The 13,594-nt window shown below is 54.3% G+C and overlaps 1 protein-coding gene across 1 annotated transcript in view; it reads right to left on the minus strand.

Annotated features, from left to right (window-relative positions):
- The window catches only part of LOC122385700 (solute carrier family 12 member 4-like), an 89,292-nt gene that overhangs the window by 62,698 nt on the left and 13,000 nt on the right, over positions 1 to 13,594 (minus strand). Inside the window, 1 exon segment of the mRNA XM_043374147.1 lies at positions 362 to 450. Within this exon segment, the coding sequence (XP_043230082.1) occupies positions 362 to 450 (89 nt within the window).

A 13,594-nucleotide genomic window follows, 5' to 3' on the forward strand; every position in this document is an offset into this window, starting at 1 on the left:
TGGGACTGGGGGCGGTCACGGGTGTCCGTCGGGCGGGGGCGGGGCGGGGGAGGGTAGCGGGTGTCCGCCGGGCGGAGGCGGAGGCGGGGGCGGTCACGGGTGTCCACCGGGCGGGGGCGGAGGCGGGGGCGAGTCACGGGTGTCGGACGAGCGGTATCTGCCGGCACCCGCGGCCATCACATCGGCACCGACACGCGAGACAATCGCGGGCGCTCTGCGGGGGCACTACGCGCTGCTGCGCTGCAGAGTCGGCAGAGAACACCAGCGTCCAGCAGGGACAGACAGTGGGGAACAAACAGCAAAGGCCGCCATAGACGAAAACAGCACGGTGCCCACAGAACACGCATCACTGCGTACTCACGCTGTAGAGGTAGAGATTCTTGTCGTAGCCGGAGAGACCCTCATGGTCGTCCACGGCGAATGGCTGGTTATCTGGCAAATCGACGCTGCCTGGAACACAGAGGCAGCACGCCGTCAGCACAGGCCCGGGTCTTGGGGTCAGGTGTAGGGACAGCACTCGGCACCAGCTGGTCCCCGCCTGGTGATACCGCTCTGCAGACAGTCCGAGTGATAAACTCCCTCCCGCCTCCCCTACACAGCACTGACGCGGCAGTGCTATCTGTACCCCGGAACCGAGTCCTGCTCTCGGTACCGCGCCCGTACCGTCCGCCCTGACCGGGGCACGGCCGCGTTCGGCGGCCGCCCTGACGGAGGTAATCGGATAACACCGAGCAGCAGCACCCGCAGCGGCCATCTGTTCCAACAACCATCCCTCCCCAGTCCCCAGCTCTCTCACAACACGGAAAACGGAGCACCTCTTTCACCTGGCCGCTAATGGGATTGCGCTTAAAGATGCCGGAAAGTGAGGAAAATAGCAGAACGCCGAGAAAAACAACAGAGGATGATGCCCCGCTGAGCTTATAAGATCAAAGTAAGTCGACACAAGGCGAGGAAGAAGTTAAATGACATAGAGATGAAAAATGAGAGGCAATAAATGATAAATCTGAACATCGACCAAAGGCAATGCACGCATAAGAAGCGTTTAAAATTTAGTATCGAGCAGGTCGGGGGAAGCACTCAGTACGTGTTGGAACTGAAGGGCGACTGAAGCCCGGGCCGGCAGCGGACCATTTCTGAGCCGAGTACCGCAGGCCGCCAGCAGAGACAGATGTGCCTCTGGGCCGGCTATAGCGCCGCTGACTCGACCCGCCACCGGACACGGCCAGTTATAGCCGCAGATAACTCAGCCACCGAGCCGCGTCAGCTACAACCCAGCCCATTCAGACAATGAGCCCGTACAGCGACAGCCACAAATGAGGCGGACACTGAACCCAGCCCGGTAATACCCATCTGATTCACACCCAACCGATTCAGTTACAGCTCAGATAATTCAAACAAACAACAAAGCCAATTGCAAACCAGCCAATCCGTATTCAGGCCAGGTAAGTCCCTTTATTCAGAATACGATCCGAACCAGTAACAACGATATTAATTCTGGCAGTGAACTGAATTGGGTGCAGTCCCGCGAGTGATTAGTCTCTGCCACCGGTGCAGAGCTGACGGTCGGTAGAGACATGGCCTGGGGCCCACACCGAGTACATCCGGCTAATTGTCGACTCCTGAACCACCTGGTTACCAGCGACCGGCGGGCGTTCTAATCCTCGTTAACACCTGACAAATATCATATAGGCAGATTTTCAGCCAGCAAGGTGACCAAGGTCCATCCTAGCTCAGTTTATCTACAATGATTCCAATTTTCCCACATTTTTTTCTGTTTAGAGTAAGACTTTAATCTAGAAGCCGCAAATGATAAAGTAGTTCAGAGACTCGGTGTAATCACAAGTTTTGTGAGAAGGCAGCACATTTTAAACAGCCATCGAACGAGGAAGGCTGGCTCGTTCATTGGGAGCTAAAAATGCGACGACCACCATCAATTCTAGCACGTTGTGTCTCGTGATCCAACTGAGCTGTCGTGGTCGCCACCTGACACGGAGCCAGCGATCCGCCCGGCAGCCGTCCCCCTACAATCAGTCGGCACTGGTCAGTCACCGGACCCATGTCCCCGGGGCGGCTGACACCCGCGGAGACCGGCGGCCCGACCTCGGCTAAAGGCTCCACCCGAGGCTCCGATTCCGACCCGATCCCGGCACCGTCCGACACAACCTCGGCTCCTACCGACCCGATCCCGGCTCCGACCTGATCTCGACTCCGACTCCGACCGACCCGATCCCGGCTCCGACTCCGACCTGACCTCGGCTCCGGCTCCTAGTTCCTACCGCCCCGACCTCAGCTCCTACCGTGCCGAGTCGCTGACAAAGCGGGCGCTGACACGGCCGTCTCGGCTCGCACCAGAGCGTTCGGCATTGATCGGGCGCTCGACAGAAGAGACTAGAGGTGGCAAAATGTGGACCCGAGGACCCGGTCCAAAGAACCAGTCTGGACCCATATGGGTCCAGACCGGTTCCTGAAAATTTTCTGACGGGTCCAACCGGGTCCTACCATAAACTGTACATCTTGCACACTACACATTATTGCAAAATATGAAGTGAATGAAGTGAATGTTTCTTGGCACACAGTAGCTCATGAGTATTCCCAGTGGGAAATAGGCTGCTTTACATGATGCAGCTAATGATACCTACAAGTAGTTTGTATTAATTGACTTTTGGGGAACCGGGTCCAACTGGTTCCGATTCCAACTAAAGCCGGGTCCGACTGGTTCCCGAAATGTCCAGCCGGGTCTGGTTCGAGTCTGGTTCCCAAAATTTTCATCTTTTGCCACCTCTAGAAGAGACACCAGCTCTACTAGAGAGGCAGAGAGGGACAGAGGGAGAGAGACGGCCGCGGTGACCGCCCTGATTTCAGCTGCAGAGCAGCGAGAGGGACAGAGGAGCAGCCACGATGACCCGTCCTGATTTCAGCTCTAGAGGAGATGAGGGGCACGGGGGAGAGACGCGCCTCGGCCACCTTCCGAATTTCACGTCAATACGAAGGAGAGAGGGATAGAGGAAATCATGAACTGATAATGCACACACACGATATTACGCTGGTAGCACATCAAAGGCTCTCGAATATTAATCCAATGATCGTTATTGCACTTATGAAAAATCAGCTGAGATGTCCTTTCGAACCCCTTGGCAGAGCTTTGTGCATGTCTCCGTGAAACAAGTGACAAAATGAAAGCTAAAGTTACCGAAAACCTACGCTCAGACGCCGTCACCACTACAGTTACTTGATAATATCACAATACCCACAGAGATCCATCCGGCTCATCATAGAGCGGAATAGGTTATTATTGAACGTCCAATCGGATATCGCCGCTGTCGAGACCGGCTTATGTATGAGATGCGGTACTGCCGCTGTGTATGTGCCAGTGCTCAGTCAAGCCGGAGAACCACACATTGACATCATCGCCCCACAGCTGTTTAATGCTCCCTCCCGACCACCATTTGGGATTCATCCCTGCCTGAGCGGCGCATACGTCAGTCGGACGGTACTACAGCGGAGGAGGGCTCTCCAGGAACGCCGGTGCGTGTCGGTGCATCGGAACTGCGAAACAGCGCTCTCTGTGTCTCCCGGAGAGCGCTTCCATTCTGCCAGTGATGCCGCCGGAAACACAGATATACGCATTGAGGGCCATCAGCAGCGAGAGAGAGAGAGAGAGAGAGAGAGAGAGAGAGAGAGAGAGAGAGAGAGAGAGAGAGAGAGAGAGAGAGAGAGAGAGAGAGAGAGAGAGAGAGAGAAAGAGAGAGAGAGAGAGAGAGACAGAGAGAGAGAGAGAGAGCGAGAGGCGAGAGAGAGAGAGAGAGAGAGAGAGAGAGGGAAAGAGAAAGAGAGAAAGAGAGTGAGTGAGTGAGTGAATGAGTGAGTGAGTGAGTGAGAGAGACTGAGAGAGTGAGAGAGAGAGAGAGTGAGTGAGTGAGTAAGAGAGTGTGAGAGAGAGAGAGAGAGAGAGAGAGAGAGAGAGAGAGTGAGTAAGAGAGTGTGTGAGAGAGAGAGAGAGAGAGAGAGAGAGAGAGAGAGAGAGAGAGAGAGAGAGAGAGAGAGAGAGAGAGAGAGAGAGAGAGAGAGAGAGAGAGGGAGAGAGAGGAGGAAGTCAGCGGTCAGCAACAGGGCCAGGTCGGCAGATTCGGTCCCCAGCGGCCAACGCTTGCGTCTGACAAAAATTCATAGGACGAGCAGGGATTTCAGAAGTGCCACTGCCGAGCAGCCGCACACTATGTAAAGAGAAACGCTGGCCGTCACTGGGTACCAGCTGGCGCTGACGCTGGACGCCGGCAGGAGGCCGCGGTGTGCCGGTGGAGCGGCCGCCGCGGGGTGTCCAGTCGCTGCCCGCTGGCCGGCCGCCAGCCGCCTCTGCTCGGGGGCTCAGGGGGCGGGCCGGGCTGACACTGTGCGCCGCTGACCCCATTCAACACCGCCGACCCCCTGTCGCTGCCTCCGAGCGGCCTCACATACACACAGCTGACACAGCGCCGGCCAGCTCAGCGGCCAGCGGAGACGGAAGGAGCGAGACCGTCCAGACCGCACCAGACCAGACCAGACTGCATAGATTAGGCCAGACCAGACCGCCTATCCCACACCAGACCGTCCAGACCAGATCGGCCTCAGCCACCAGCCCAAAAACGAGCACGCACTCGGCAAGTTTCGGAGAAACTAATCGAGATGCTTCGACTTCACCAAAAGGTGACGGGGTCGTGAAGTATGTCGGCACACATCACTCTCGTGGACTGGGCCGCGACACTTCAAGTTTGTGAGTCTCTGTAATGGCGCCGTAATATGTTCCTTCCGGTCTGACCAGCATGCGGCGGCGGAATTCCACAGAGATTCAGAAATAGCCCGCGGCCACAGAGAAATTCAGGTCGGGTGCAGCCTCCAGCACAAATGTCCTAACGGGTACAACAGACGACGCGCCAGTCAAAACAAACCGAGCTCAGTTCATACACATGGAGACCTTACACCGCCAACCCGACCCAGTTCAGACACCAGGCAGTGATCACGGGAGCAGCATCGGTCACCGGACGAGGAATAGATGGAGCTGGTTCACTCCAAGGCCTGCATATCGGCATCGCCAAGAATTTCCTTCAAGCGATGGTGTCTTGAAGCGCAATAATGCATCGAAGACTCTCACGCTGCCAGAAGTGCCGCCATTCAGTGCCGCGCTGCTGAGCACAGGACGGCACCACCCCTCGGCCCGGCCCCCTGTGCTGCTCTGGTTGTCGCACTGAATTGTCCAGTGACCCGCCGTAACAGACCCACCAGCGGCAGATCCACAGGGACGCGACGCGGCCGATCCGCCGGCAGCTCAGCGCGGCTCCAAGCGGCCGTTTGCCGGCCGGCTCAGCGGTAACCGCGGCCATCGCGGCCGCCAATCGGCCCCGGCAGATCCCCCGCACGCCGACAGGTCTCCGGTGTCGCCGCTCCGCCAGTTACACGAGCTGACGAGGACACTGCCGCACGGACCAGCGCGCCATAACGGCAGTCCGGCCGCCAGCGGACCCGAGCGAAACTGGCGAACACGGACCGAGCTAACCGAGCGGGGGCTTAGTATAGTCACATCTAATGAGCGCCAAACACACTGCAATGACAGTCCCTGGGCCAGTGGAGCCGGCCAGTGAACCTGAACGATAATGGCGAACACGGGCTGAACGAACAGCGAGGACTTAGCATAAGTTCCACACCAAATTAGCGTCGAACGCGCCCGGGCGATTTCGGTGAAACGGCCCGGTTCCTATGAATGACAGCAATTCTAATTCGTTTGAATGTTCTACTTCCCATTTTACCCCACTCCCAGTAAATATTTTGGCAGCACTCTAGCAGGTTCTGCGCAGTAGACTATTATCCTTTGCATCATAGTACTCTTCCATTGCAGTCGGGACAGTTGCCCACGAGATGGATTCGGGGCCGGAGCGCACGTCACGGTAATGCCGGCCGCCTTCAGTGCGCGGCGTTGGGTCTTGACGGGCGCTCCGCTGGCACGCTGTTTGGTGCAGTTGTCGGCTGTTCAATCCGGCCTGATGGCGACACCAGCTGGTCGGTCCGGCGGTGCCGACCGGACATCGAGCGGCTCGGCTCGCCCCTCCGCCGCGACCCCGGAACTCCGCCCCGCGCGGACCGGCCAGCCCGCTCATTGGCGACATTTGACGGCCGGGTTTGAGGCAGCGGAACGGGGCACGTCGCCGACACGGGACTGCAGAGTTCGCAGCCACGTCCAGGTGCGGACTGCTGGTCCTGCTTGCAGCAGCCAATCAGGTAAATGTAGCGCTAATTCGGCGCTGAAACGAAATTACTCCGAGCCGATTGGCATCGGTGGCATCAGCATTTCAATAGTCACCCGGTCATTGCAATTGGCATGGTGACAGCTTTCGGTGCCGGACTTTAATTGGCGTCCATTAACGACATTTAATTGGGTGCGGGGTTCGCCATTAGGCACCGGCGGAGGCACACTGGAAGCTGATTTAGGCCGTCACCGCCGGCAGTCGCCGGGAAAAGTTCGGCACAGCGGCTGGGGACGACCGCCGGCCGACTCAGACGGCTGGGGACGAGTTAGACTGGTGGGGCGGCGCGGCGCAACGGCCATATTTCCTGCGGCGCCTCTGCGGGACCAAAAATAGCGCTGCAACGTTTTATTCTTCTATATATTTTATCCACCTCCCCTCATACAGCCGAACGGGGCCAAACAGAAGCATTGCTAAGGGTTATGTCCATGAATTTATGTTCACTTCATCAGAATCGACTGACATAGGTGTCTCACGGACCGTCTCCGGCGTATCAACACCTCGCCGACTGATCACGACAAATAAGGATACACTGCACAATGTCGCATGGAGTTACACATTGGGTAAAGGAAGCTAAATTACCTTGGACACGATGCACTCACGACACCTTCAAATATAGGCGTTCAGTCCCCTTGGACAGACGCCTGGTCACTACAAATAACGTCAAGGGCTCCCTCGGGGGCCCCCACGGCGTTCCCCATCGTTACAAAGACAACACTGATATCCAAACGTTCTGCTTATTAGAAACTCAACAGGCATTAATTCATAACCAGTTTGTTTCCAGGCAGTAATTAGCTTTCACAGAACGGCGGTAGCGCGACAGTGAATTACAGTGTCTCCATAGAAATGTTATCCGCGGGACTGAAATAGTGGCCGGTAGTCGTGTGGGTAGAACGCTCGGAAAATACCGAGCCAAGGTGCGTACTGCGTACTTCTGGTCCACATCGGGAGCAGTTCCCGCTATGAGCCTCACAATCGATATGTGAATCGCTGAATACGGCGGATAGGGTATATATGTAATTGTGATATTCGATAATAATGCAGCAATAAGCCACCTGCAAGATTAGATAGCATTACTGCCGCAAAAAACATAAATGAATGAAATGCCCATTAAAGGTAGACTGCCACCTTTTTTCCACAAAACGGTTTTCACTAGAGCTGAGCCACCTATGTCCCAGACTGAAGTCGGTTTTCCGAAATTCGAACCCGTTTGCGAGAAATCGGAGACCAAAGTTCAGTTTGATGCCATTTTTTTAGTCCTAGAAAACCGACATCTCTACTGTTTATCGATAACTTTGAAACATGAATTTTCTTATCTTTTGGTAAATATATGTCAAAACTTTGATTGTTTCGAGATCAGAGAAGAATTTTGGAGTGTCAAAATAAAAGTTAAACTTATATATTCAGTAGTTCATTTTTTCCAAAAAAGTGTGGGAAATGGGGTTTAACATGGGCCAGACCCATTCCAAATGAGCCATGATTTTTAAATGTTTTACGAACTTAAATGCAAAATAATCTTAAACTTAAAAGTAAATCATAAAATACCTTACTTTTTCAAATGAAATGTAATAATCTTATGACCTTGAAGTCTAGTGATGTGTAAACATTGTCGCTAGACATTAATCGATTGATAATTGTATGATAACCGACAATTTTTTTCGCGATTCACGTGATGATACTTTGTCAGGTGAATTCTAAAATTTTGTTTTGTCCAGGGAATAAATCATAGGCCGATCTGAGAAAACTTTTTGAAGGTGGCAGTCTTCCTTTAATGTAAGGGTACCGGAAGGGCGCAACCGACCAGGGTTGAGGCATATATCCGCACAGGGCCGCCGGGCAACACCCACCAGAAGGCGAGACAGGGACCCCTCTCGGCCGGAGGATAACACCCGACAGGGAGTAGGACACGGACGAACCCCTCTCGGCCGGAGGGTAGCACCCGACAGGGAGTAGGTCACCGCCCCTCTCGGCCCGAGGGGGGCACACACGGCCCCACTCAGTCTCTGTCTGGAGACCGGGGTCGGCCTGACTCGGGCTGACCGCGACCAGGGTTGCCAGAAGCAGCACTGTCGGTACAGCTATCACACTTTATTCCATGCAGCCCGACCACAAAGCGACGCCAGTTAGCTCGCACTAACAATGAACCAGTGACCCTTTGTTGACCAGGAAGGCCGAAATACGAGCTTCAAAGGCACGCCTTTACACAGAGAGAGTCACACTGACTGGCTGTATTGTTGGTCGCTGCAGGCCGGCCACTGGGTCTGCTAGCAGCCGGGTAGTTCCCGCTGCTAACTGCAGCTCCCGAACAAACACTACCAGTTCGAGCAGTGGTGACAGACCGGCCACCGGGTGAGCGGCATTGTGAGGCAGTTATACCGGGCGACACACCACCGCCGGCTGCCGACGTACCACAGACTCAGTCTTCTGACCGGGAGTTGTGGGAGGATACACACCCGCTCCGCTGCCGGCGGAACGGCGCAGCGCGGCCTCGGCGAGCCAGGCGACATCGAACTGCACCCCCGGGACGCATCGCGGATGTATCGAATCAGATCACCGCCGGCAAGGCATTCAGCATTCCCCGGCAGCAAACATGTACTTCAGCCTCTGCTATTCATCCCCGGATATAAAAGCTTGAATGGGTGATGGGTGGAATATGTAGAGCAGCAACGCTTGCGGTAACTGATTATAATCTCGCCACGTAACCTTAAGGGCATGCTCTACGAGTAATCTACAAATGACAGCGACGAGATCAAGAGGGATTTCAGCTCGCGAGGCTCAGTCCCAACAACACTGCACACTGCACAGGCACCTCAATAATAAATTGAACACAAATCCGCCGGATGCATGCTTGTAAATTGGACTCGCGCATGTAAATTACCTAACTGATCGGCAGACCAACTGAAGAGCCAGCTGACAATGCATTCGACTCGCGGCACCAGAGGGAGGTTCATGGTTAGGTATTGAACCACTGAGAAAACAATTCCGACAAAGGCAGGAAGGAAAACTCACTTTTTCCTAACACAACATTATGCCGACCACTATAGATAGGACAGCTAATAGGTAAATGACTGAAGGTTTTATTTGAATCTTAGGTTAACTTTCACTGGCGTGTTCATGTTGGCCGTTGATGTAGCTTTCCTCCCCATCAAGCGACCCGGCTTTACCCATCTGTTATCCTATCTGAGGAACGGCCGTCTATTCCCGGCCCGCAGTTTCGGCGGCTGGCCATCCTCTGGGTTGTTGCCGGGCTGAGTGGGGACCCACTGACGACCACTGAATGGCCCGCTCCGAGAAACAACCCATAAAGCCGGCCGGCAGACGAGGCCGCTCGCGGCTCAGACGCCCTGCTGATACATGTGCCGCCTCTCTTACGTCTCCACTCCAGTGGAGCCCCTCTGCCACTGCTGTTATTCGGAGGACGGCTCGAGACGAGAGCGAGCCGCGGCCGGTTGGACGCAGTAGCGGACAGGCGGACGGCTGGGCTGCGCCGTCCGGGTGGGTAGGCTGCGCCGCCGAACACCACTGTGCCGCGGCACAGCCTACCACTGCAGTGAGCGGTCCGCTCGACGGCAGACTGCCGGCCGGACATAGGACGGCCGGACGGTCAGACGAGAGCTCAGCGGGCGGAGAGCTGCCCTGAGCCGAACCACGCAAAGAACGGCGACAAGAAAATTCGATACACACCAAACATGCTCCGGGAACAGACAGCCGAGCCTGCTTCGCTCACAGAATAGCTGGCAGAATGTTGTCTCAAACCGTCGGCCGATTCTTTCCGCCCCTCTCAGCGCTCCCCATCGATACCGCTGAAGGTCGTATAAATAATGTACGCTGCCCGCCGATGCACGGAGAAACCAGCGCCAAAAATGGATGGCTCATATCTCTGCAGGACTGGGCCATTTCCTTATCCGGGGAACGATTATTCACAATAAAGTTTGAGCGCCTCTGCTGCCTCTGCTGAGAGGAAAAAATGTTTCTCGCTGATGGTAGGCCAGAATGTTTCTAGCATAAAAATGTGAAAACAGCAAAAATAAAAAAATAAAAATAACTGGTCGAAAATTAAGTTGAGCTAAAGGTTATGATGGCTAAACCAAAAATTGAGCTCATGTTTTGCTGCCAAAACATTGCACTTAATTATACCGAATGACAGCCATTTCCTAAGATCTTAGCGAGCTTAAATTCACGCTATGTGAATTACCATATATAGCAGAATGGTGAAGAATTTGGCAGTAGAGGCAATGTTATGTGATTGTATTCATCGCTTCCGTACTTCAAGCATAATCATAAGTTTTAAATAAAATTGTACAACACGACACTTGGTAAGAGCAGACCAATAAACCAGACGAGTGGCTTGCACCACTGGCCGGGAGACTGTCCGGAACACTGCAGCCATCTCGCCTGTTGTCTGGCGGACTGTCGGGTCAGTGATAAGTTAGCCAGCGCCGTGAACAACCGGCCACTTTGTCAGCGGCGGTGCCCAAAGTTGCCAACAACTAGCACGGTCCATCAGCGCGGCGGCCGCCGGAACGGGGCGGGCAGCGGGGCTCGCGGACCCACATTAAAGGGGTGGCTCTCAGCTGACTCGCAGCGGTGACGGCGCCTCCCACTGAGCCGGCCGGAGCCGACACTCGGCTAACTGGCTGAGTCCATAGTGATCCCCACTGACCCAAACAGGCAGGCCCGTCTCCTCTCACACCGCTCCATTCTATACAAGCTCCTTCGTATCAATATCGGTTTGGTGCGGCAACTCATACCCGCTCTGACGGCTACCCTCTCCCGATCGTATCGCCCTGTCCCTCTCTACCCCAGTCTTATCCCACCGTCCCACTCTGTCCCAGCCCTCTCCCACCGCCCCACTCTGTCCCTGCCCTCTCCCACCGTCCCACTATGTCCACCGTCCCGCTGTTGATGAGTCAGGGTCCTGTCCCGCTCTGTCCCGGCCCTATCCCACCATCCCACTGTCCCATCCCTCTCCCACCGTTCCACTCTGTCCAATCATCCCACTCTGTCCCACCGTCCCGCTGTTGATGAGACGGGTTAGTGTCCCACGCTGTCCCGGCCCTCTCTCATCGTCCCACTCTGCCCCACTGATGATGAGCCGGGGTCGTGTCCGCGATCGGCCCGACCTCCACTCGAAGGCCGGCAGCGGCGGCGGCGGTGCCGGGATCGATACTACAACCAGAGACCTGCGGAGGAGGCGGCGCGACCCGCCGGCAGTCTCGGGACCCTGCCGAGGACCCACTTCAAACCGCGACCCGCCGGCTGTCCCGGGATGCTGCCGAGAGGCCACTTCCAACCGCGGGCCGCCGCACAGTGGGCCGATATGCCATTCTAGCGCGACAGGGCCTGAATCTTCGAACGGAACCCTTGGTTTTTCGCGAGTAATTCACGTAAAAAGCGGCCGATCGCAACGAAACTTTCAGTACCTTCGCGATAACTACTTTTACAGCTAACCTAAAAATTTCATGACCCTGACCTTAATAATCTTTGACCTGTGACCTTCTTTCGAGACCATGTTTAGCCGGAATCGCGATTCAGCGTATGTCGGCTCGCATTAGCCGCGGGTTTGCAGTCTTTTCTTGGTTTAAAGCGTTCAAACATGGGATATTATGTTGCTCCCATGCATTAGGGTGGGTGTCAAGGTCACCAGAAGGTCAGGTAAGGTCATTGACCTTTGATGACCTTGGTTCACTTTTTCGAGTTTTACATGTTTCTAGGCTAGTTTTTGGAGCTGAATTCGAATCTAGCAACCATTTGAACATTTACTATGCAGCTTTGGTGCCTTCGTAACATGTTACAAAGCTGTCAGAGGCGGTTGCCACCTACTGCAAATACCCGGCAAAACCCTTACTGGTTGACCTGACCTGACCTGACCCGACCTGGCCTAAATGTATGAAGACATCATCTATGATCGTAAACAACATTATATTCGTGATCAGCACCCAAAAAACCCATAACAGCCACACTTTACGACGTTCTAACAGGTCCCGATTTTCCCGACTTTTGGGTCATTGACCTGACCTGGAAGGTCAACCGATGACCTAGGACCTTACAATTGGGTATCATCAGCTTCCTCTTGTCACGGGCAACACGCTCGTCTTTTCCGCGAAGCTCTAGCTCGATCAGGGGCGAAGCGGCGGGGGGGGGGGGTCCAACGGACCCCTTCTATACGTTCGCGGCTGGAAAAACACCACTAGGGGCGAGGGTTAAGCCAAATCTGAGGGCTTATTTCAGAAAGACCGCTAAAAGAGCAATTGAATGCACTTTTCCGCAACGATGTAGCTCTATTGGTCCCCGAGGTAAGGGCCGGTTTTCGAGAAATGTTGATATATGCAACATTTTACCTTTGATGACCTCTGGTGACGTGACCTTTGACCTGACCTAGAAATGACTAAATACTTCATCTGGAATTTCGGGCGCTCTTTCGAATGCCACTTACTACGTATCGCTATGTGGCCCAAGAGCCGAGTTAGAAGGGGAGTGTTCAATCAACACCTCCCGGCCCGGCGCGTTTGACGCCGAGCACCGGTCCGGCGCGGGTTGATGTTTGGCTGCTACATCCAAAGTCGCAAAAAGTCGCAAAAAATGACTGTTGGATCTTGTAGTGCAATGAATCATTGACATGTAGCGAGATTTTCGAAGCGGTACTCTGCGGTACTTTTTTTTAAAAGTCTATTTGTGTGTGACATCAATTATGTGAAATTATATTTTTGTCTTTAAATCTTTGCGGTGCCAATACATCATAACCAAGTAAGAGTTTGCCATTTTCATGTGGTTATGTGTGTTCTGCAGACCCGGAGCTATCGTTTGATGTATATAAATGTGGAATTCCGCCTCAAATTGTGATTGTTTTCGTGGATCAAAGATACGTTGTCGAAGAGTGCGGGGGAAGAGTTCGGTCCAAACGATTCCGAAGTTCGTGTTTAAGCTGAGTTTTCGCCATGAAATAGCAATTGTGTTGGAAAACAAAGACCACAGCAATGTAGTATGATCATTTTTGAACAAATTGGTATAGGTTTCATTGCACATCCACAAAGTTCGATTTTTTTACCCATGTCGTGCTAGACCTGGCGATCGGCCCAGTGTGCGCCGGCTGTGGCGGGACGCAGCCGAGAGGACACTTCGAACCGTGGAGCCAGCGACACCGCTCCAGCCGCAGGCAGCTCAGTGAAGTGGGCCCGTGAGGACAACAAACTTCGCAGAGGCACTGATAATCTCCTCCGGCTCTGTCCGGAATTGCAACTGAATGATCCCCAAAGCCAAAGCCACCTCAAAGTAACAATATTGCCACAGAGCGAAGCTTATAGCAATCACAAATGTGG

Source organism: Amphibalanus amphitrite, unplaced genomic scaffold, assembly GCF_019059575.1.
Source record: "Amphibalanus amphitrite isolate SeventyFive unplaced genomic scaffold, NRLGWU_Aamphi_draft 000228F_arrow, whole genome shotgun sequence".
Lineage (NCBI taxonomy): Eukaryota > Metazoa > Arthropoda > Thecostraca > Balanomorpha > Balanidae > Amphibalanus > Amphibalanus amphitrite.